At 39.5% G+C, this 26,094-nt stretch overlaps 2 protein-coding genes across 2 annotated transcripts; one reads left to right on the forward strand and one right to left on the reverse strand.

The window, feature by feature from the left end:
* Positions 1-2,288: 2,288 nt before the first annotated feature.
* On the forward strand, positions 2,289-5,623 carry rpl11 (ribosomal protein L11). The gene is made up of 6 exons (XM_034201611.1): positions 2,289-2,416; positions 3,290-3,440; positions 3,740-3,846; positions 4,153-4,284; positions 4,968-5,078; positions 5,548-5,623. The coding sequence occupies exons 1-6, from the start codon at positions 2,411-2,413 to the stop codon at positions 5,575-5,577; spliced, it is 537 nt and encodes a 178-aa protein (XP_034057502.1). The 5' UTR covers positions 2,289-2,410; the 3' UTR covers positions 5,578-5,623.
* A 1,045-nt stretch (positions 5,624-6,668) lies between these two features.
* klhl43 (kelch-like family member 43) lies at positions 6,669-24,441 on the reverse strand. The gene is made up of 7 exons (XM_034201610.1): positions 24,148-24,441; positions 12,923-13,463; positions 12,007-12,155; positions 10,988-11,334; positions 9,565-9,864; positions 9,304-9,479; positions 6,669-8,784 (listed from the first exon to the last, which is right to left on the reverse strand). The coding sequence occupies exons 2-7, from the start codon at positions 13,264-13,266 to the stop codon at positions 7,986-7,988; spliced, it is 2,115 nt and encodes a 704-aa protein (XP_034057501.1). The 5' UTR covers positions 13,267-13,463; positions 24,148-24,441; the 3' UTR covers positions 6,669-7,985.
* Positions 24,442-26,094: the final 1,653 nt, after the last annotated feature.

Raw genomic sequence — 26,094 nt, forward strand, 5'->3', positions numbered from 1 at the left:
CTATAAAGAGTCGATATTTTTCAGTGCTTCACATAATAAAATACACAACGGCTGTAGCCTGTTTTAGGAACTGTATACATGCGTGTGTGTGGTGTAGGTGTGTGTGGTACAGTGTGTGCGTAGATGCAGCGGACAGACAGGTCTCAGTTGGTTTGGCGTCCTCTGCATACTTTTAATACTTGTAAATAAAACTTTTGGCCCGTAATTTATATTCCTCATTGTAGCGACCAGAGAGGGGGGGGGGGGTGTGTGTCCCCGCATCTGTAGCCTGTTATTGTCTCATTATACCGCACTGTGAATGAATCAAAGTAAATTTAGTCGTCATGAACACATCTGTCCATCAGACAGAGGGCTGCTGTGCCTCCTGTCATCATTAATGGACGTCTCTTTAAAATGACCGCTCAGAGGAGAGGAGTTCTCATTTCTCTAACCGCCTGCTGCTTCCCCTCCTCTCTCCTCGGCTCCTCGGCTCGCATCTCCTGTGGGCGGGACTAAGTATCGAGGATAGGAGTCGAGGAGGGGAGTTAGAGAAATGAGAAAGGGCCGCTGTCTCGCAGACCCCACGCAGCAACCAGGAAACGACACCAGTAATACAGCTCACACTGTCCGCTCCTCGAGCCTCAAAGCGGCAGCAGCGATTCCCGCAATGTCCCGCCAACACGGCACCCAGACCCCACGCAGCATTCTCATCTGTTTGTCATTACTGGTGTCATTTTCTGGTTGCTAACAAACGCCATTGTAAAACATAATCACTGATGTTCCGCTGTAACGGTGGAGGACTCATCAGAACAGAGTGGGCGAGCTGACCAATCAGAGCACAGTGGGCTCATAGGGAGGGGGGCAGTAGCTCCAACAAGCTGTTTAGGACAGAGAGTGAATACACATGAGATGCTGTAACCAATGTGAGTTTGGAACAGTGAACAATGTAAATCTATTCTAGTAGACCTCAACAATGGAATTATGATCAGTAGAAATGGCCATGTCATGGGACCTTTAAGAAAATATTCATTATGTTTTTCTAGAAACAAATAACTTTATAAAATGTTGTAACATAATATATTTATTTTCAGTCCTTGCTTCAGATCAGAGTGACATTGTCTCTGTGCAAGGTCTTTTTTCATACCCGTCTTAATTAAATCATAATATGTTGTGTATCCTATACCATTTTAATGTTAGGGTAAGTGTTTTGTTTTGTGTTTTCTGTGATTTAGTAAACTGTACTTATGAATTGAATGAATATGTTGATTCCTAATTAAAGAAATGTCTTAAATGGAACTCAATGGCTTGTGTTTTTGGTGTAATAAAGAATAAAGGGTATTAAGAGAAATATATGGCAAAAGCAAATACAGTAAAATAAAACACAAGTTTTCAAATCAATTGATTGATTGATTGATTGAAAAGTGTATTAACAGCTTGTATATTGGGTACAGTACAGTACAGCTCAAAACATACAATTGTTAAGGGGATGCAGACCAGAGAAAGACTTTCGTCTTGTTTACATCAGGGTCCCCCATTTCCAATTCATCATGTCATTTAAGACATATAAGACATATTTGACATACAGATGGCTTATTTACAATTTACATACAGGTGGTTTTTTACATACAGATTGCTTGTTTACAATTTTCATTTTAGATTTCGTTCTAATACATCCTAACCGGACATTTAAGACATACCAAGTCTACAGATATACAGTTAGTAACAGAGTCTAAAATGTGAGTATATACATAGATGGGGGGGGGGGGAAGCTGTCCATTGAACGACAGGTTGAGATTTGTACCATTACCGGGGCCAGTTTTGCAATGCTCTCCCCCGAAGGTGCTCTTTAAGAGAGGTTTTGAAGGTAAGTATAGTTTTACTTTCCTTTACAGTTGTGGGAAGAGCGTTCCACCTTGATGTGGCATAATTGCGAAACGTGTATTCCCCCGTTTTTGTGCCAAATCTGGGTTTCACATGATTTACTGTTGCAGATTCCCTTTTCTTTATCAACATATTTAGATTGATATATTAGATATATAGATTGTGTTTAAAAAAACAAGAATAACCTATTCATTAAGCAGTAAACAACACCTTTTATACAAACAAAATAAATTAATAAATATAAATGTACATATCTGTATACATCTTCTTTCGTCCTACTTCTTTTCTACATGTCTTCAATTATTAACTCTACATTAAAACTATGTGAAGTAGCGTATGGAGCACCTTAAGTCTTGAAAGAACGGTTAGGTATTTTATAAGATGGAACAATATAATTGTCTTGCCATTTGAGTAATATATTTTTGCTTTAAGTGCCGTAAACCGGAACCCTTGCGTTTCCCCGCGATGTCTCTCCGGGGTTATTAGCCATGAACACATCATTATAAAAGCCTCTCGCCGGAAACGTGTCGGCCTCTACTAGTGATCCAACATGGCGGTGAGTACGCTCTCACATCGAACAAACATGAAGTTGTGTTAGAAATCCACAATCATCGGAGCTGTGGGGTCTTATTAACCGCTGTTTGACGTACAGAGACCTAGACTATATCATGAACAATTAAACTAGAGTCTTATTAATGCAATAAATGTAACGAAGGACTTTAAAACTAAATAATTGAGTGATGCTAACGTGCTAGCTCCTTGATAACACGGTCCGCACGTATACTTGCAGTTATATATACTCATTATTGATATTACAGCCACATTGTGATGCTGCGAATATGAAGCAGTTGTGTTTCTACTCGTATGCGCTTTCTTAGTTATTATGTACTATCCGGAAACAAAACGTTTTGTGAGCTGTGTCAATGCTATCAGCGGAAAGCGGGGATATGTAGCGACATGTCCTCCGGCCGGCATGTGTTGATGTGTCTGTGCCAGTCTGTTGGATTTTTGAGACGGAAAATAGCAGTGTTAGGACTCTGGGAATTATAGATAATAATGCATGTCAATGTCAAACTGAAAATGGACTGTTGTTGAAACTTTGGTTTAGTTTTTTTAGCCAATGCTAACACGTTAGCAGGTAAAGTCTACATGGGTCTTTCCTGTGTTGCCCAGGTAGTGAAGACTGGGCTGTCTTTTCATTTTAAATGCCAAACGACTGAAGGGAGATGGATGTTACCAATCAAAACCTTTGTAATTGGTCAGATGTTTTCTGATTTATCTTCAAATAATAATAATAGAAAAGTGGGCATTTCTTACTAAGATAATTTGCTGTTTTATTTAACAGTAGACTTACAGCACAAGTTTCCATAGTCAGGTGCTTCTGTGTTATTGCCATGACTTTAACAATTGCTATATTTTTGTCCTGCAGGAACAGGGTGAGAAGAAGGAGAACCCCATGAGGGAGCTTCGCATTCGCAAGCTCTGCCTGAACATCTGCGTCGGTGAGAGCGGAGACAGACTGACCCGTGCTGCTAAGGTGCTGGAGCAGCTCACGGGACAGACTCCCGTCTTCTCCAAAGGTGGGTGTTTGTGTGTAGGAACAACCTTAAAGGAGCTGTGGAAGTGTTGACTTCTATTTGTAAAATCAAAGTAATTTTTTAATGCAACGGGATGGGAAAAACAAGTGTGAGAAAAGACTGTCCTTTGTATAATTTCCTCTTTTTCTAGTAGCATTTTGTATTTGTTGGTTTATTTAAATGTGCAACATGTCTATACAGGAGTCAAGGAATAGGGGAAATCTGAACAGTTTATAGAGGTGAAAGTATTTTATAAATCAAAGTACTATATTTAAGTTTTGGTGTGCTTGTTTTTTCTGCAGCCCGCTACACTGTGCGATCCTTCGGCATCCGCAGAAATGAAAAGATCGCTGTCCATTGCACCGTCCGTGGTGCCAAAGCAGAGGAGATCCTCGAGAAAGGACTCAAGGTCTGAAAGTCATGTGGTTTATTTCTCTCTAGTTGTCTTACTTTGGGCTTGTGGCTCCAAGGGGATATGCAATCTGTACAGAAAACCACAATAAAGAAACTTGGAGGGAAAAATGAAAGAAACCTCAGAATGACCCATTTGCTAATTAATGATTTCTGAATTTAAGTTAAGGGCATACTATGGGACAGAGTAGCTCATGTTAAAAAAAGAATGCAGTGAAATTAGGAAGTAATTCGTGTACTAATGCTAATTGCTTTTCATTCTTTTTTATTTTGATATTGACATGTTAATACTTCCTGCCTTCAGGTGCGTGAGTACGAGTTGAGAAAGAGCAACTTCTCAAATACCGGGAACTTCGGCTTCGGTATCCAGGAGCACATCGATCTGGGTATCAAGTACGACCCCAGCATCGGCATCTACGGCCTGGACTTCTACGTGGTGAGTAGCCCAAAAAACCAATTGTTAATGTAGCTGTCTTTTGATATAACAGTAAGTACACGTTCGAGACAAAGTGGTGTTTTATGTTTAGACCCTAAAGGCTGAAGGTTGTGCTTTACACACGAGATGTTGCAGCTTAGCGTACCTTTTTTTTTATTGGCACCCATTCCACAGTAGGTAGTCAACATAAAATCATTTAAATGCTGTTTGTTCTAGTTGTGTGATGCGCTATATTTCCTGATGAAAAGCATGTTAATGGTGCCCTTGCATGTTTTGTTCTTTTTAAATTGGATCTAGAATCAGAGGGTACTCAAATACAGATGCTCCTTTTTTCTGATTTAAGGTCATTTAATAAAATGTGAAATACTTCCTATTTATAATATAACAAACAAGAAGGGTCCTGCTGTTAATGAATGGTAACCTATGCAGAAATGAATTAAGAATGAGCAATTTATCTTAAATTCAACAATCATTTAAAAGTATATTCATTTGGGTTGTAGAAAATGATCCCTGGAGTCCTGTGTGACAGACTCCTAAATCTCTATGAAATATATTAAGCATCATTTTCAACCAGTACTGAAGTAAAGAGGCAGTACAAATATAACGTATTAAATTATGTTCCTGTGTGAATTGGCAACATTGAAGTTTTTTTCTGACCACTCCGTCCTCCCCTCTGTGTTCAGGTTCTGGGCAGACCCGGCTTCAGCATTGCTGACAAGAAGCGGAAGAAGGGCCGCATCGGCTTCAGGCATCGTATCCGCAGAGAGGAGGCCATGCGCTGGTTCCAGCAGAAAGTGAGTGTTGCTTTACCACAAACAGTACACTAGCTCCACTTTTGATTTCATAGTTGGTATGGCTATTTAAAAGGAAATCCCTGGTATATTTTATAGTTATCAATGTTTACATTTATGTAAGGTCAAAAATGTTTATGATGGGGAGATTTGTTGGATAATTTGCAGAACATCTAAACCCATTAAATTAAGAATTGATCATTGATTAACACTGATAGTATAATAATGATGGAGTTTAAAGGCATTATTTCATATATATAATAATCGTTTAATTTGCTATCTGGGAGATTTGTCTCTTCTCTGATGGACAAACGCTTGATAAACGGTACATTTAATCACAGTAGTTGATGCCAATAACGATTTATAAGTTTTAATAGATTAGTATTTGCAATATCTTGCTTCTTTGGCTTTATCCCCCTGTATCTGTTTCTGTTCAGTATCTAATGTTTGTCTCGTTACTTTTTTTCTACAGTATGATGGTATCATCCTGCCCGGAAAGTAAAGGACCACCCCTGGATGTTTGTAACAAATAAATGGGAAAAAAATGACTTGTCTCATGTTGTGGTATTTCTAGGCTCTCATACCTTCAGTTAATGTTTACTTCAAGAAAGATACATTGTGTGTAGTTCTTTACAGCATAATGAAGTGTGTGTGTGTGTGTGTGTGTGTGTACATAACTACTTAGGGCTCAGTAGGACTTTTAGAGACTTAAAAGTTGGAAAATGCTCAATGCCTTCAAGCTTACAAATGTCCCTGTATGACTAGTGACGTACACACATTCTGTTTTGAAGGAACTGACAAACCAGAAATAGATTTACTTTCCCCATCTAGGGAAACCTGACGCCTAAGCAGTGGTGAAGTAACAAGTATATATACTCCGATACTTGAAACAATTCTGATGGTACTTTATTTTAGTTTGTATTTTTTCTGATTCTAACATTTCTACCCAACTTAATTTAAGAGGGACATTTTGAACTTATTACTCTACTACTTTTATATGACAGATATATATAGCATTAAATGACCCATTGGACTATAAAATGGTACAATGTCAAAATGCTGCTTACACATGAGTGTGTGAAACAAAGGGGCAATTCTTACTGCATTGAGGCTACATTTGATATTTGAGCCAAAAATACTTTTATGTATACTTTACCTTCACTCGTTTTAAAATGCTATTTGAACATGTAAAACATTTGTTGAATGATAAATGAAACGATCAACTGTATTTAAAACGTAATGTTTGATGCAGCTTAATTTAAATGCTGCTTACTTTCTTCGTAACATCTCGTGTTTCACAAAGACATGATATTCTTCCTGTATGACGACCTTTGCTTTTCATACTTAAACCTAAAATCTTCAACGCATGAATTAAAATATCCATCACTGCGTCTAGTACACCATCCCTTAATTATCTAAGAGGTAAATCAAACCTCATTAAACCTAGCTCAGTGTTGGATGCTATGCTACATTTTATTCCAATATAATTATTTGAACTCAATTACATCTATCTTGTATCACATCCGAGTAATTTTTTGATGTCAGACTACATTTCCCAGAAGCCCAGTCTAGTTATAAATAAATAAAAAAGAATTTAATGTTTTGATAACGTTTGCTTTATTCAGTGAAACCCGCAGCACAGAGCACATCCAGTGACATACAGAGGGATTCATCCAATCAAATGATTCAGTAAATGCTGCTGCAGCTCGTCATCAGTTTATCCGTCCACCTGCTGGAGTCTCACTGGCTCTTCACTTTGTCTTAGTTTCAGTAAAAATGGCAAGTTTTAAAATGAACACAGGTGAGGTTTGGGTGGAATTTCCCTTTATTTTTAATGTTACAGCTGCTTTTTATTTTCATTAAGAGTACATATCAATATATATTTCTTACATTAATTAATTCCTTTTTAAATCTAATCATTTTTCAGTTTACGCCACCTACCTGTTGTGTTCACTTAATCCTTTCACTTCATTGCACTTACGAAATATTTACTACATTTTTTCATTTTGTCACATTTGAGCTGCACTACTTCTGAAATATGTATATATATACAAAACCATAAACCATAAATATAGGTTTGTTTTGTTGCTGACCTGCTCCGATCCCTGTGAAGAAATACTTCTAAGTTTGCCGGTGAGAAATCTTAATTATTGCAGATTTTGTCAGAATTGGCTCATTTTCCTGTCACACACACGCTCCTGTCTTACACACACACACATCCACAATTTATTTTCACAGTTGAACATCACACACATCTGCCTAGATAAATATTTGTACACAAACTGCCAGTGGATTCAGTGACAAACGCTGCCTCCCACTGTTTACGCTTTCCATCCTCCTCCACCCACCATCACCTCTCCACCTGCTCCACTACAATCCCTCATCCGTCTTTTTCTCCCCAGACTCCATCAACGTAAAACCTCCTGAGACCACTTTGGATCATGCAAGCTCTCTTTTCTTTCTTGCAAATCTTGCACATACAAGGTCTTTCCATGAGTCTGTATTTGGTTCCATTTTAAACCATCATTGTTCCATTTTAATTGATATAATAGACATTTCATCACCTCAGGGAGAATTAAGGACCAATGCTTCGTCTAAATTGTGTGAATCTAGAGGCTTGTTTTGCTAAATCAATTCCAGATTATCATTATTAAAACGAGTCACATCTATCAAACATAATATATATGTTTATATATTTATAATATTTTTTCTATAAATAATTTATTCTATTAAAATGTATATTTTATCTTAATATCTGCAATATATTTAAGTAAAATAATGCTCTTAGTAAAAAAGATTATTGAAAAACTGAATTACATTTGAATTTCAATCACAAAAGTTATCATAGGCCTAGATACAGAATAAAGAGCGGACATGATCCAGATGTTCCCCTGATGTTAAACTCTTCCTCTATGCGGTGATGCTTTGTGAAGGAGCCATGCTGCTCTCTCTGCTGCGGTTCTTCGCGGCCTGCTGCTGCTCTTCGTGTGACGGGGTGTTGCGGTGCTGCTGGCGGCGCGGTGCGTGTCGGGGGGGCAGGGTCAGGGTGCAGCAGGAGACTCCCACCGTGGGCTCGGGCAGATCCTCCGCCATGGACCAGCTGTCGGTGGCCGGCTCGTACTTCTGCACCGCCGCCTTGTAGCGCTTCTCCGCCTCGTTCCAGCCTCCCAGCAGGTACAGCTTGTCGGCCAATGGGGACAGCCCCGCGGTGCTCACCCCGAGGAGGAGGGGGGCGGCACGGCCCCAGGAGCGACTCTCCGGAGAGAACACCTCCACAGAGAGCACATCCACCCTCTCACCACCGGGCCCCAGCTGGCTCCCTCCCACCACGTACACCTTGCCTCCGAGGGTGGCGGAGCAGTGCCAGCCGCGGGGCGTCTCCATCTGGGCCCTCTCGCTCCAGGTGTCGGTGTCCAGGCTGTAGCACGCCACAGAGCGGGAGTAGGCGCAGTTGATGTAGCCACCGGTCACCAGGATGTCTCCGGAGGGCAGGGTAGCGCTGGAGTGGCAGCAGCGGGGAACCTCCATGGGCGCACGCATCGTCCAGGTGTTGGAGGAGGGCAGGTAGCTCTCGGTGGTGGCCAGCAGGCCCTCCACGTTACGGCCTCCGATGGCGAACAGGCGGCCGCCGCTGGCTGCCAGAGAGAAGTGGGTGCGGCGCTGACGCATGCTGGCCAGGTGGAGCCAGGTGTTGAAGCGAGGGTCGTATCTGGTGGAGGGAGAGGGGAGAGGGTAAAAAAAACAGCAAACCTAGGGGCCTCCAAAACCCCAACATTCTTTGGTGGTCATGCACTAAGCAATATGGAACAAATATCCTCTTATTTTTGTTCGTATCAATAATTTGTTCTTATTTTGTAGAACCCATTGATTTATAGGATACACCAATGTTTCTGGGTGAGAAACTTCCTCTGTCGGGAACATGGGGATTTTCGTCTGTGCAGACCATTTACATGCATTAAAACCTAGGGTCAGGGTAAGTGACAGGGATCTAATCCAGTTATTAGCATCAGTTTGACATTCTATATTTGATGGACTAAAGAAAGATAATGAAATACTGATTAGACTATTCAGCTTACTGATCATTCTGTGTCGTAATATTTGTCTGCTTTTTTGTTTCTCGTTTGCTTTTTTTGTAGAATTTTCATAAATAAAAAGTTCTAGAAATCCAGCTATGTGTCTGATCATACAGTGTTTTCTGTATTCATTCCAGACTGGTTCCTCCCTCTACCTGCTGATGGTGTTGACGGCGTGCTTGGCCTGGTTGCGGGCGTCGTTCTGGTCCTCTCCTCCGGCAACGTACAGGAAGCCGTCCATCACAGCCACACACTGATTGAAGCTCTTAGCCGGCAGCTGGCTCAGGTGACGCCAGGAGGCTCCTCCTTCACGAGGGTCCCTCCACATCACCTGGAGACAGAGGTCAAAGGTCAGTGAGTCCTTGTGTGTTATTTAGTTGGTGAATACATGGAGAAAACAAATTAAAAGCACAGACCTCACGGCTGAGAGCTCTCTCGGTGAGTGACGGGCGCCCACCGACGGTGAGCAGGGTCTGCTGTCCGGCGCGGACCTGTGTGCGTCGGGACTGCAGGGTGTTCTGCTGGTAGGGCAGCAGGTGGTAGTTCATGGCGTCCACCAGCAGGCGGTGGCAGTGAGGGTCCATCATCATGCGGGGCACCGGCTGGACCTGACTCACCAGCTCACTGGCCGGGATGGTCTCGAAGCGGATGTGAGACAGAAGCTCCGCGGCGTGAGGCTGGCGAGAGGAGTCGAAGTCCAGCCACCTCATGGCCAGCTGAGGGAGGAACATTCACATTTAATATGTATTGTGGCTTATGTTTGATAATCATCTTTACAAATCAACTTTTAACAACAAAATTAAATATGAAGTTTTTTCAAATGTTTAAACCGTGGTACAGACACAGTCACACTTGTGTTTTGGGGGGAAAATACCACGAATTTGAAAGCAAATTTGCCATTTGCAAATATCTGACACAGAGTCAAAGTTTCAAATTAACTATAAAATGTAATAACTGACTACACCAATAAATATTGTTGGATAGGAAATGTTGCCTGGGAAAAATAGTATATGATAGAATGTGGGCCAAGACCAAAAATGTAGGTAAACTAAATTATTATACATTTATAATAATTAATTAATTTAAACAATAATAATAATATAATAAGTTGAAGCTCAAAATAGGTTTTAAATTAGTTTATCTCATTAACTTAAAAATGGCAAGGGGAACAACTAAGTTAAAAGCGTGATATTTGTTTAAATGATGTAACACAAATGGTATATTATTTATTGACGCTTTCAGTCATAGTTCTGACCTGTTTGATAACATTTTACTGCTTAGGTTTGATTTGTCACAATGTAAAATCCAATCAAATCGTATGTCAATGTATTTCTTATTCATAAGATATAAGAAATAAAGGGACAATACATAATATATATTAAAGCGGGATAATAATATTTTTCTGTGCTAACAGGCTCACATTTAGTTGAGATGATAAATAGTTATGATCAGTGCTTCTCTCAGCTGTCTGTCTATTTAGAGCTGTAACAGAGTTGTATATTAATAAACGAGCGATCTTCTTGCATACTGTACAGTGAGTATTACTTGGTGGTTTCTGCTCCTAGTCGACATAAAGGGGACTGACTCTGCTTCGTGGGTCTGTGTTATGCTCGGAGCAGCTGGTCTCAGGTCTGTTTTTAGGTTTGGATGAAAATAGCAGGAAGGCCCAGAGGGTCGGACGAGTTAATACTGGAGGTTGCCTCCTAGAAGACCTGGCCCTTCTCCTCATTAGGATGTCAGGAATGAAAATCTTTTCTTGACAGCGTATGCTATTTCAACCTTGATTTCCAGCTAAAGATTTCCGCCATTAATCTTCAAAAGCTAAATTTGACCTCTGACCTGGAAGGCGGTGACCTCTGAAGGCAGCAGCAGAGCGTCGTCTTGCAGGAAGGCAGCCATCTGCTCCAGGGTCAGCTGAGTGAACAGCGGTGTGTCTGCGAACTGCACAAAGTTCTCCAGGACGAAGCGGCGGGCGGCCTCGCACACCGGCACCAGGCTGTAGGCGGCGGCGATGTTCCAGATGTAGACGCAGGTCTGCACGTTGAGCTCGGCCAGGAGGAAGTCCATGCACATCTTCAGCAACTGAGGGATCTGCAGGGTGGCAGCGGCAGAGACAGTGCAACCGATGGTGTAGAGGGACATGTGGACACGACCCAGGTAGGCGAAGGTGATGACGTTGGCGAGGCCTGAAGACACAACGGACAGACTTAAAACCAAATATTTGTCAGGATGTAGGAATAAAACCTCCTTGGGACAAGAGAAACTAAATGATTTGAACTTGTTTCCTTACATAATTCTTTCAAGCTGCTTCTAAGTTAGGAAAAAAAAATGTTAACTGCTCAACTACTCAGTAAAGTTTTGTAATACTAAACATGAGTCACATAATTGTTGTGTGAATCCTTTTCAGGCCTGCAACCAATGTATTTTTATTTGTTGTATCTGGCGGTCTTTCTTAGTTAACTAATCGTCTGATCTATAAAATGTCAGCAAACTGAATAAGAGCTACAAAACTTCAAATCCATTGTCTTTTATTATTCAATTTACTTTCTCATAACTTTAAGAAAGAAACAAATGCTTACAATGGACAAGCAGGAACTTCATAATTCTGGGCATGTTGCTTTAAAAAAATATATAGCCTATTTTTATTTAATATGAGAGTTGGTGATAATTTGCTGATAATCAACTCAGAAAATTAATGAACTAATTAATTTTTAATTTTATGCCAATTTCCATGCCATTAATTGTTTATCATCTTGAAAGTTTGGGATCTTGACTACAAGTTAAGATAAAGTCCTGGAGGTTTAAACGACATGCATTTTAAAATCTTGGCTTTAGATAAATGGAATAGGTAAATATACCGAGAGGTGAGAGGGAGGGGAGCTCCAGGCGCTTCATGCTGGGGTCTTTGGCCAGAGTCTCTCTGAAGAACTGACTGACGGAGGAGATGACCAGCTTGTGGACATCGAAGGCCTTCGTCTTAGAGGCCAGCTCCAGGTCAGTCAGGAACCTGAGGAGGGTGGAGGACACACACGCAATGTTATAATATACTGAAATAGGAAAAAAGGCTAATTATAATGTAAAACCACATAATTAGTGGCAATATAGTAGTGTATGAATTTTATATTGTTAATTATGCCATAACTAAATTGTATTGTATCAATAATGTATGTTATCGTAAGTGAATTTGATTGTAATTGTACTGTATTATGTGAATATTGTTGTAAAGAAATATGATTCGATCGTCGGCAGTGAATATCCGACTGGAAAACGTCTGAAGCTTTTACGTATCTTAAAAATGGTGTCTAAATTAGTCTACAAAACGTCATCACGCAGAACATTAGCCACCCTTAGTTTAGCCTTAGCGGTGTTGATGTAAGTCATGCGACTATCATGTTTTCTTTTTACTTCTAGCAATTGCATTTACACTTCGATATTATAGAAGTGGTGATAATATGTGGAAATGCTGCTGAACAAAACTAGCTTTTATCTTAAACATGTGTTTGCCACAGATCTTATTTTCTGCAATATTCCAAAATGTAAATGTCCCATTGCTTTTAGTTGAGGGAGCCCTTACAGAACCACTCTATTGTAATGTATGGAAATTGTACTGTATTGTAACTCTATCATTGAAATTGCATTGTATTAGACTCCATTATAATTGTACTGCAATTTACTGTAATTATATTATATTATATTTGAAGTGTATCGTGTCAGAATTGTACAGCATCACTCATCATATGATACAATTACAATACAGTAAGTATCAGAACGTACTTCTCCTGGCGCATCTTGCTGAGCTCCTCCAGCAGGGCGTTCCCGTGCAGGGGCCGGGTCAGCTCGCTGCCCAGGCCCAGGCCCCTCTCCCCGGGCTTGATGACGGGCAGCGGCAGCGGCAGGTTGAGGCTGTTCAGCTGAGCGATGTCCAGTGCCGCCATCTGCTCGATCTTCTTCACATGGCTTTCCATCACCACCACACCGTCACCACGGTTCTCCACCTTCAGCTGGGTCGGGGGGGTCTCAATGGCAACCGGGGAGATGGCTTCCACGGCAGGCTTCTTCTGACGGGGGGCCTTCTTCTTGGGAGCCATCGTTTGGCTGTTCTTTGAAGGTGATGGCATGAGTTTACTTCTGGTTTTCTTCAGTAAAGATTTCTGACACTGGTTCTCTAAGAGACCAGATGTTAAACCAAATGTACTTTGTAATGATTCTTAACCCTCAGGTAAGTGTTTGAGCTTGAGGTTGCAGCTGATGATGATATTGGTTGGACTGGTTTGGGATCGTGTTGGTGGTTTCACTTAAACACAGCACACAGCACCTGGAAGAAAATAAAAAAATGGGCCAACAAAACAACCTACTAATTAATGGATTAAATCAGAGTCACAGGGCCTTGACACAGATACAAAGTGTTTGTTTTTTATATACAAGAATCCTATTATCACAAACAACAAAGATATCTTTATATTTTAATGTGTTTTTTTCTCAGCCATCAGTTTACATTTGCCTAATATTCAGAGATGTTGGAGATGTTCTTGTTCGAGTTTATCTCATCTTAGCTTATCTTGACATTCTGCTATTGTTGATCTTTCAACAGAGACAAAATGTTACCAGACTGTATTGATTTAACTTTCACAATGATAAAAGAACATGATGTTCACAGTATAGGATTAGTAGAATGGTCTGGAATGGTTTAATCTGTACATGGATGATCTGTCTAGGAAACTGAACTTGTGTAAAACTGGCTGTGTCATCGGAGCTACTGTTGTCAACCACCTTATGTACGCAGATGATTTAATCATCTTCTCCCCATGCAGTGCCGGCTTACAACAGCTTCTGAGGACTTGTTCCCAGTATGGCATTGATTTTAATATTAAGTATAACGCCAAGAAGAGTAGCATCATGATTGTGCGAAGTAAAGAGGATAAAAAGGCTGTATTTCCTCATTTTATTCTCAGTAGCAACATTCTTCTTGTGTGCAATGAGATCAAGTACCTTGGTCATTATATCTCTGATGATCTCACAGATGACAAAGACATCCATAGACAGCGCTGCAAACTGTATGCCCAGGCAAACATATGAATGCGGACATTTCACAAGTGCTCTGTAGATGTCAAGGTATCACTTTTTAAAGCTTTCTGTACACCATGGTACACGGCTCACCTGTGGAGTAACTACAAGGCTCACCTGTGGAGTAACTACACGGCTCACCTGTGGAGTAACTACAAGGCTCACCTGTGGAGTAACTACACGGCTCACCTGTGGAGTAACTACACGGCTCACCTGTGGAGTAACTACAAGGCTCACCTGTGGAGTAACTACAAGGCTCACCTGTGGAGTAACTACACGGCTCACCTGTGGAGTAACTACAAGGCTCACCTGTGGAGTAACTACACGGCTCACCTGTGGAGTAACTACAAGGCTCACCTGTGGAGTAACTACACGGCTCACCTGTGGAGTAACTACACGGCTCACCTGTGGAGTAACTACACGGCTAGAAGCATGCACAAACTAAAAGTTGCATACAATGATGCTTTACGGTTGCTGCTGAGGGTACCAAGACTTTTTGTTTGTGATATGGACCTTGATTCTGGAATAAAGATTGGAATTAGATCTTCCTGTATCAAAGGACAAACATTTTTAGAAACCTTAATGTTAAACAGTTATGTCTTGAGTTTATGATATCTATGTATCTTTCTTTATGTGATTTATGTATCTTTATTCTACTTTATTTACACAGTTACTTAAAAAAGAAGAACCACTTTAAACCCCATTTACTCTGTGTCTTTATATCTTAATATACAGAGAAAAAGCGAGTTCTTGATAAACAAGTGAAGCACGCTCAGCAATGTTTCAAGGCTTTGATTCAAAGTTTCAAGGTCGCTGGTGAACAAAACAAACCCTCTAACAGATGCACATTTCTCTGCTAATCTCTGAACACAACACAACAACACTGATACGCCGAGTGAAGCAGGTAGGACCCAAACGCAGATAGCACTTGATAACACCTTTATTTCAAGGACTTAATTATACTTGGACAGACAAAACACTCCACGGTGAACTAGGTCACAAACAAAAGAAGCACCAACACTGAACACAGGAAGAGACAAGACTAGTAGTGATTGGTCTAATGGATAGTGAGGTGGGCTGAAGATCGGAAGGCTGTGAGTTCAAATCCCGCCAGGAACAACACCACTAGTGTGCTCTTGAGTAAGGCACTTAGCCCTTAGTTACTTACTCCAGGGAGAATGTCCCTGTAATCGGTCATTATAAGTCGCTTTGGATAAAAGCGTCAGCTAAATGAAATGTAATGTAATGTGACTAAATACAGGGAGGGGTAATCACAAGACGAGAAACAGCCGGGCAGGGGAGGAGAAACACAAGGGCCACAGGTGAACACAATCAGACAACTAGACACACCAGGGAAACTAACGACGGGAGGAAAAACACAGGGAAAAGGACCAGACAATATAACAAGAGAAAAACATGACAGAGAGAACAGCAAAAACACCCAAACCTAGACATAGAAATGTGACATGACATGAGCATCGTGACAAACACTCAGACTGACACCTTAAGTCAAACTGAGGACCCCCTAAACTCTGTTTCTATGGGCCAGCAGCGAGTGTGCAGAGAGAAGCTCACGGTCAGGTTTTTGTGGTTTACAGCCAACGTCTAGCATTTAATGCAGCTTGGAAACCTTATTCATGATCCAACAAGTCCTCCAACTCATACGACCAAATGGGTCGATTGTTTAAGCCCTTATTACGACCAAATATGTCGTTTGTTCAAGCGCTTAATACGACCTATAATTACGTTTTAAAGTTTTCGGCCTCTAGTGCTCCCGTTGAATGCAAACGTTACAGATGGTCGTTTATTCACAAATAACCCTCTCTGTAAAATCTTAAATTGTAGGATAGTTTGGCCATTAAAACGCTTTATGATTAGATTTCTAGCGAGAAGTATATATTGTACTTTTAGAATCCACGTCCAGTCGTTATGTAGGATCTATAGTTTGATAGATATTACGAAGATGATTTGAGGTTTCGTCAGGAGAACGTGTATATGCGGCAAGCTTCCATGTAAAGTTACGGGTTGAAAACAGTATTTCCGGTCTCGACGTTTTCATAATAAAACCAATGATCAAATGATTTAACAGTGATATCTGCAGTACTCATCCACTACATCAGTTTATCCTAGTTAATTATACGACATTAATTGGTTTAAATTGTGTACAATGCTTTTGTGTTTTTCCCATAGGGTTTTCTCTATCGATTCTGAGAGACACATTTCTTTTTTCAGAGGTTTTGATAGGCTAAAATCACGCCGCAATGCACGTCGGGATATGGTGTTTATGTGATATGAAATCGGAAAACATTTAAAAAAAAAAATATATACTTTATTCCGAGTGTTCTTGCGTTTCTCTTTGAAAGTCATCACATAACGGCATTGTAATACACGGTTCGGCTGCATTAAATATTACATATCTGCCGTAGATATGTATTTATAGAGCCCTGATCAGAAGACCTTTTGACAAACTGGAAGAGATGCCGCCAAAACTGAATACGTGACGTGGACCATAAAATATCAACAATTAAACAACATCTTCCATTTCTTTTCACACAATACGTCTCCTTGCAGTATCAACACTAATTCGGCTGACTTTTATATTTGATTCAATTAGTAGATAGTCTGTATTTACACCATAACGGTGCACAGCTGATAGAAAGGGATTTTTTTGTAGTTTTTAAAGATATTACTGATTTTCTGAACTACCTTTCCAACTCCTCATGCAGTTGACTGTTACAGGTCTATACAAGTTTATGGTACAATGCATAAGCTTCACATCGAGAGACTGAAACTGTATTTTCCTTTACCGTTCTGTTTTAATTTCACAATAAAGTGAATAGTCATATTATGTTTGATATTATTATGTTTTATTAACTAGACCACTGGTCTAAACCGTACCTCCTAGTGGTTAAAGCACGTTATTGAATTTAGTTGTTGAATAAATAAATGTTTATGAAAACATTTAAATATTAAGAGTAGCCTACATACAAAATAGGGGTCAATGATAGAAATATAGAATAGAAAATATCAAGAAGATACTGTAGTGATCTCTACAATAAAACAGTTTAGTGCAGGACGTCCAAAGATATTAACAGGAGGATATGCAAAACAGACAAACTGATAAGGCTGAATTTTACTCAGGTGTAACGAAAGTTTGATTTAAGGGTTGTTTATATTTCACATCATTAATCAGAATCTGCTAAGTAACAAAAATAAATGTAGTAGAGTAAAAAATACCAGGTTGACCTCTGAATTGTAGTGGAGTAGAACAAAGTAGTACATGCTGCTGTAACAAAAAAATGTCCCAACTTGGGATCAATAAAGTATCTTATTTTAAGATGATCGATGGCTACTGCCATATTTGCTAAATGTGCATCTGAACCTTGACAAGTGCATGTTTCAGGCTTATCAATTAACAACAGGAGGGGTCACAGACATAAGACCAGCTGTTAAATAAAGCTCTTCTGACCTTAGCTGTCATGTGGGTATATTAATGCTGCCCATTATGGGCACAAGCAATTTTCACCCATGTATTAATGATATGTTTTAAATTTGATAACACCAATGTGTTTCGTATCCCCTAAACCTCCAGGGATGTATACAGTTTAATACTGGCAACTTCTAATTGTGGGAAATACGAAAACGTCTTATAAAACTACAATTCCCAGTAGAGACGTGCCATAGAACATATTGCGAAACACACAATAGCCAGCATGTGTAATTTTGGGGGGGAGGGCTGGGCTGGACCCGTCCAAGTCCAGTTTTGGATAGTCTGGCGTGGTTCCATTCCATTTCAAAGAGCTGTTTGACATTCGGCGTAACCTTGTCGCACTGCCACTCCAACATCCAATCACAGAGCTTGAGGGCTAATCACGGGGTTTGTAAAGCAAGGCGGATGTTGTAGTCCCAAACGATAGCTGGGGATTCTGGGTAGTGTAGTGTCTTCGGAAACTCTGTAGTGTCTAAACTCCGAAAAAACTATTTGTTTTTCCGAATCGAAGGTTAAAAACACAAAAGCATTGTACACAATTTAAACCAATCAATATTGTGTAATTAACAAGGATAAACTGATGTTTTTTAGTGGATGAGTAATGGAGATATCACTGTGTAATCATTTGACAGTGTGGGGAATACTTCCGGTTTTATTATGAAAACTTCGAGACCGGAAATACTGTTTTCACCCATGCTAACTTTACATGGAAGCTGCCCCATATACAGTACACGTTCTCCTGGCGAGACCTCAAATTATCTTCGTATATCTATCAAACTGTAGATCCTATACATCCACTGGACGTAGATTGTAAAAGTACAATATACACTTCTCGCTAGAAATCTAATACAAAAGCATTTTAATGGCCAAACTATTCCACAATTTAGGATTTTCCAGAGGGTAATTTGTGAATAAACGACCCTCCGGAGCGTTTGCAATCGACAGGAGCATGTTGTTTCTTACACGACCACTAGAGGTGCTACACTTTAAAACGTGACTCTGGGTCGTATTTAGCTGCTGAACAATCGACCTATATGGTCGTTTTTTGTAGGAGGACAGAACATGATCATAATGAGCCACGTGTGCAAACTACAGCAGTTTAGTGTAGAAAGAGGAGGCGGTCATTGAGAGAGAAGGGATCACATGTAGTGCTGATATACAGTATGCAGAGTAGAGGGTCTGACATAAACAAATAGTGAAATGGTGAGCATCGAATTTCTTGGATGCAGCTAAGGGAGATGTACCGACCCCAATGTATGTGGTATTCTTGCAATGTGTTTGGTTTGGTTCGGTTTTGTATCTGCTGCAGGCTGAGAGTGCAACATTGTCTAAAAAAGAAATGAACATTTTCTATTTAACTTCCTATTTTGCCAGTTTGCAACATGTATTAGGAAGCATTACATTTAATAGTTTACAGGACCAATTAACCAAAAAAGGTCGAACTACAACAACTAGTTGCTTACAAAGCTTTGGAAACAACATCCTGTATAACCCAGGTCTTAAGCTACCACAGCAGGGCTATGTACAGTGACTTTTGCGTAACAGTTATAAATGACAATAGTGGGGAAATACTTTTTGTGGGGAAAGTACTTTTTAGCATTCAGATAACCATAAACCAGTTTGGGCAGCCGCTGAAGTCAAGAGGCGTCCTAAAGTCAGCGTTCTGGCTCAGTAATATCGTGCTATATTACTGCTGTGTTGACTGCCTTTATAGTGAGCTGGACGTCGAAACGTCAGCAGGAGATCTTTGTCTCTGGCTCACAGTTTGTTTTTGTTCACCTGAGCCTCAGAGCAGATATCCCCTCAGTGCTCTGTCAGAGTGGGAATTAAAAGTAACCCCAGAGCCTATTTTAGGCTTCAGCTGTGTGCCAGGATCGCTGCTTTAAATGTTTTGTTCTTTGCTGCAGAAACGCCCTTTCGGCTTTCCAATGTAGTCAATATTATCGGAAACATTTACGTTTTGGAGCTGTGCAACCTGTCTTTTAGTTGCATTTTTAGATTTGATCTGGTATATTTATACCAAATGTATGTCTCGGTTGGTCAGTTGGTTCACAACTTTGGTCCAGACTAAAATATCTCAACAGATGTTAGATGGATTTGCATGAAACTTGGGTCACTTTCAGACTAGCTAGCATCATCCTGAGGTTTCTTAGCACTGTCTTGTGACCTCTTCAATAACCTCATCTGGAGGCCAGCTAATTATCACTGACAATGCTAATGATGCTACATCCAGTGCTCCTCACCACAAATATATGCGCATGACTCTCTCTGTCCCTCTTACCACCCCTCCTCCTCATTCGCTCTGTAAGTACTCGGCTCTTTTTAAATAGCACCTATTGGCTCGCTGGGTATTGGCCTCCACACATGGGCATACGGGGGGACAGAGATAGGATTGTACAGGACGCAGCAGCTGTTGGTGGTGTCATATGAAGAGGAGGCGCACACTGTTACAGATCCAGGCTATACATGTGGATGTTGCAATCACCCTTCAAACAGTTGCTGTCTGAGAGCCTATCAGTTCCCACATATTTTCTGCCTTTCCACAACAGATACTTCTCTCTTACTTTACCAAATAAACCAATATCGCAGAAAAAACTTAAATAAGAGTACAGAAGCATTTTTTGCAAAATCGACTACAATTATAAAATGTAAAAGTGCTGCCGAATACTGTAACAAACAACAGCATCTGCCTGAAAAACAACAACCAAGGAGAACTGATTACATTTGCTTAATTTGTCATTTGTAATTTTGCATGGATAATATCTTAAATAGAGACTTTTTTTAATTGGTGGAGACTTAAGTAGGACAGCCATGAAAAATGTGCAATTTGTATATAGGAGCCTGTAAGATTTAGCACACAGCCCTGTGAAGAATACACAAATTTTCATTTACATTTTCTTGATTTATTTAATTTGCATGATGGTACCTGTTATTTGTGCTTGTATGTACATGTAGATATTTTATTATTTTTGTTACAATCAAAGATATTGTTAAAGCTTTATTAATGAGAAACATCATCGAACAAAAAAAGTCTTTAGTAATAAATGAACCATGAAAAGATCAATCACTAACTAAAGTAACTGTTGAGAACTCTACCACTACAATACAAATAGAAACAATTTACTGGATGTTTGTGTAACTATTGGCAAACAGACTTTTGAAATAAAGTCTTCTTTTTAGTCTTCCTGTCGTTAACAATATACATTATATTTAAGAGAACTCAAAAAGGGTATAGGTGTCAGTATCAAATCAGATATCAGACAGGCAGCTGGATGATTATCAATACTGTTTTTAAAGTATTAAAGGGATTTTCAATGACCATTTAGGACTCATGGGAGTTCCCAAAGTATTCATAAAACCATTAGCCCAAAGTTGCGAATGCATAATCTAATATGGGTAACAACTTGCTTAGGTATAAGATATGATAAAATGCAAACATCCAGCGAGACAGAAATAGAGCTGGGTTTGAATGACTGCCATCATAAGAGGCTTTATCATAACACGTGCTGCGGAAACATCAGCCTCAGTTTGCAGACTCTGGTTTCTGACCCTTAACCTACTCTGATTGCAATCCAGTGAACTCATGTTTTGATTTTAACATTTGAAGTATTGAACCTCCCCAGTTAACTATTGTATTCATAAATACTCGTGTATGCTGCTCTTGCTCTCTTATATCATGTATTTTGTTTTTGCTATGTTTGTAAAATGTAATTTTCTTAAATGTTTTATGTGAGGATGGAAATGAGCTCAAAGCTAAATCGCGCTTGAACATTTAAATGTTTGAAGTGTTCATTACTGTGCATTGTCCCTGCCAAATAAACGATTAAATGAAGAAAATATATATATTGGCTGTTTAATGCGTAGGAAAAAACCATTTTCCTCTGTGTTTGTTAACTGGCAAACTGAGATGTGGTATTGTAACTGCAGATACATTTGTAATTACTACAGTGGGGGGTGATTTTTTTTTTTTTGTATGCAAACAGAAAGGTGTGTTAGAAAAGGTAATCTTAGCGTTCGAGTCATCCCACTGATGAGTTCAATATTCACTCTTTTGTTCTGTTCTCTGTCTCTAACAAATCCTGAGCGCTGCACTGTTGACATACTGTTGTAGACCAAACTGGAAAGTAGCATCATCCGCATCAAAAATCCAATGGTATTTCTATATTGGATTTGGTATTATTGCAATGTATGATATATGATTCTTCACCAATGAACACCACTAGTTCATTACATACATCATATACATCAAAACCTGAGGACTAAATAAAACCTGTTTTGATTTGATTTGATACAATCACCAGAAGTAAAAAGCTCATGTTAGGCTAGAAACAAACTACACAAAATGTCTTAAACGTCACCAACACTAAACTCTGGTATTTACTGACGTCTTTAAAGATCTAGAATAAAAGGTTCAAATCTCTTAATCCTGTGCCAACCACAGACTTATCTTCAGGCATATAACCAAAATTCAAAGACACTGTGCTAAAATGCTAACTATTTGCTGTAAGTGTGTGTGGTACAGTGTGTGTGTGTGTGTGTGTATGTGTGTGTGTGTGTGTGTGTGTGTGTGTGTGTGTGTGTGTGTGTGTGTGTGTGTGTGTGTGTGTGGTACAGTGCGTAGATGTGGCGGACAGACGGGTCTCAGTTGGTTTGGTGTCCTATGCTTACTTGTAATACTTGTAAATACAACTTTTTAATTTCAATTCCCCATTTCAGCGACCAGAGAGAGGGGGGATTGTGTTACGTTATTATGAGAGTGCTCTCATACTTGTTTGATTCTGAAATTGTATATATTTATATAAATATATGTGTGTGTATATATGTCCGCATCTGTAGCCTGTTATTGTCTCATTATACCGCACTGTCGATGAATTAAAAGTAAATCGTCATGAACACATCTGTCCATCAGACAGAGGGGCTGCTGTGCCTCCTGTCATCATTAATGGACGTCTCTTTAAAATGACCGCTCAGAGGAGAGGAGTTCTCATTTCTCTAACCGCCTGCTGCTTCCCCTCCTCTCTCCTCGGTTCCCCTCCTCAGTCCTTCGCTCGCATCTCCTGTGGGCGGGACTAAGTCTCGAGGATAGGAGTCGAGGAGGGGAAATTAGAGTATTGAGAAACCTCTTTTGAAACATCTCTGTTCCTGGAAATGCATCTACGAAGGAGCCGTGGAGGACCATGGAGGACCCATCAGTGTATCCTCGGTTATTATAGCTCCTTCAGAGAGCCTCCTCAACGCTCGATCCTCTAAGTGCATTTAGAGAAATGAGATGTCCTTCAACATGGCGCGCTGAAATTCATTTCCGGGTCACTACCGAGGAGTCGAGGAGGGGGATTTGATTAAATGAGAAAGGGCCCAAGTTGCTGTAAAATCAAAACAATTAGCTAATAGACACTAAAAAGTAGATTTGAAGGCAACTTATTAGTTGCTTTTTCAATAGGTCCTTCAAAATGACCGTTAAACTGAATCAACACAACAGATAGGTTGAATAATACGATCTTTATCGAAGTGGTATTACCAACAGCGTTGTGTATTATAGTGGTTCTGTTATTTTGTACATACACACACCACCCTACATGCCTCGCCACGCTCAGAACTGCAGCTGAATTCCTTGCCTATCTCATGAGAGTATTTATAGGTGCTGACACACTCAACATTTACTTTGTGTGTGTGTGCATTTTGTGTGTGTTTTGCAGCCAAGGATTGACACCCCCATGTAGCAGAATCCACACGGCAACTGGCAACTACTTCACATTGTTTCCATTGAGCAGTTAAATATAAATGTCAGTATCATTTACAAAAATCTACAATAATGTCAAATGCATCATTCCATATGTGTTATTTTAAATTATGTGTGTTTTTTAAGTGCTGGAAGACTAAGTAATATGGTATATTTTTCTCAAACAAAAATGAAGCACTAGCACTATTTACTGTGAAAAATACTCATACAAAAAATACAATTTAAAGATTTGACAGAAGACAAATTAAAAAGGTATATATATATATATATATAAACACTAGCAAACTGTACTTTAAGCTTAAAGTAAAATACTTCCCTTTCAGAGTGTTATAATGTCATATATTAATTAGATATTACTTCTGAAGCGTATGTACACTATGAAACACCATGTGTATGTCAGTGGTGCAGAACATATTAACTATTGGTTGGATGGTTAAAAATGATCCTAAAAGAACTAAAGATGTTAGGTAAAAACTGCAATACTTGCCTTTAAAAGGTAGTGGAGAAGAAGTATGAAGTAAAGTACAAGTACCTCAACATTTCAATTAAGCACTTTAGAACATTTACTTAAAAGGTGATTTCAATGCAATGAAATTGTCCAATGTCAACCAAGCTTTTATTTTGATTAACTTCAAGGGAAAGCTGATATTTCATGATGCAAAACTTTGGCTCAACCAGCTGTAATGTAAATGTATTTTTTTGTACCTCTTTCTCCCTCCTGGTTGTTGCGTTTCTTCCCTTCCTTTTGCTTTCTCTGCTTCTCTTCTTCCAGCTTTCTTTTACGTTATTTCTTTTTTCTTCGTTGTTCTCTAACAGGTTCCTCTTTCTGTCCGTCCTGTCTGGGTGCTGTGTGTGTGTGTGTGTGTATGTGTGTGTGTGTCAGTATCAGAAGGAAATCATGATCCCATCCAAAACTGTGACGTAGGATTGAAGGCCCCCCTGCCCAGGACCTGTAAAACCAACCAAGCCTCCCCGAGCTCTCTTCTTTCAGTTCCCACCTCCACATCCAAATACAGGCACTCCTTGTCGCCCTCCCCTCCAAAAATATCCCATTAGAGGCCGTCCCTCCTCTCAGCCAACCCCGCCTCACCCCTTAGCCTTTGTGGATTTGGTTGTGTGTCTGTGTTCTTTTGAAAAAAGTTTTCTTTGGTGTCAAAAACACAGATAATCTGCTTTTAAAGGTGGGGTAGTTACGTTTGAGAAACCGGCTCGAGATACACTTTTTGTTATATTCCATGGAATGCTCTTAACACCCCGATAGCAATGAATATCTGAAGTGCTTTGACAAAAAATCCATACAAATATGTCATCTGTGGAAGCCGTAGTACTGTAAAAAGCAAGACCAATCATTTTAGCCGGCCCGGCTAAAATGACTGGATGGCCTACCTGCCTGTCAGCCTTCCATCTGTGCACAAACTTATCTCGTGCCCTCATTGGTCATGTGGCGTTCGTGTGTGTTGGAGGAGGGGCTCTGTGAGGAAGTTATGATGGCAGATTTTTTCCGGCTGTGTATTTTCAAATTCTAGCGCACTCGAGCTGGTTTCTCCAAAATTACCTACCCCACCTTTAAGGTTTAAAACACTAATATATATATATATATATAAATCTAATATAGCTAGTATTTAAAGTGGAATACGGGTCACTGTAATTATAGTTACTAAAGCTATTTACATTGGTGAAGGTATTCAGACCCTTTGCTTGATTAAAATAGAACAATGTAAAAAATACTGTGTTACAGGAAAAAGTGCCTGAATTCAAAAGTTAATTTAAGTGGTATAAAATAATTCCAAACATGTTTACTATAGAGTATGTAATGTAAAAGAAGGCCTTGTCTTTTAAGTGGGCATTTTTTGCTATACCTACTTTATACTTCTGCTTCATTTAATCTCAGAGGGAAATATACCTTTTCCTCCACTATATTTATTTCCTACTTTAACTAGATATAGCATGCCTGAATGATGCAGTACTTTACAACTTATCTAGACACAGTTCTTTAAATTGGCTTCAGATTAAGGGAACTACAACATTAGTTACATGTATTCATTAAAGATTTAAAGATACAATTGATAATATGAAACTATAACCTCGGTTATATAATTAAAGAACTTTGGCACCCATTATTTTCTTGCTTTTGAACCATTTTTACTTGCGATGTATCTTTGGTACTTTATGAGTGTAATGCTTGTTGCACCCCTGGTTATGTTATATATTTCGTATTATTGGATTTTTTTTTATTGATGCATTAAAAGAATGTATTAATTTCAAATACTTGCTATACTGTACAAGTAAATGAACTTTGTTGTAGTTATATAGTAGTATATAATATATCATTTTTGAAAAAAAGTAATTCTACAAATCAGTGATGGAATGTAATGAAGTACTTTTACTGGAGTACTATATTACATTATATTTTGGGGGAATTATAATTTATAACTCAAAGTAATGTGTATGTCCATGTTATGCTACTTTATACTACTACTCCATACTGCTATGAGGTCAACAGTAATAGTTATCTGAAAGAATATATGATGTTACAGGCTCTTTTACACAGCCTGTGGTTACAGGATACACAGTAAATTACACTAAATGCTGATTCAGCGTTTTCACTGACGTCAAACCAACAGGTGTCATTGCGTCCTGCGTCAGCTGTGC

Source organism: Gymnodraco acuticeps, unplaced genomic scaffold (genome assembly GCF_902827175.1).
Source record: "Gymnodraco acuticeps unplaced genomic scaffold, fGymAcu1.1, whole genome shotgun sequence".
NCBI classification, from domain to species: Eukaryota; Metazoa; Chordata; class Actinopteri; order Perciformes; family Bathydraconidae; genus Gymnodraco; species Gymnodraco acuticeps.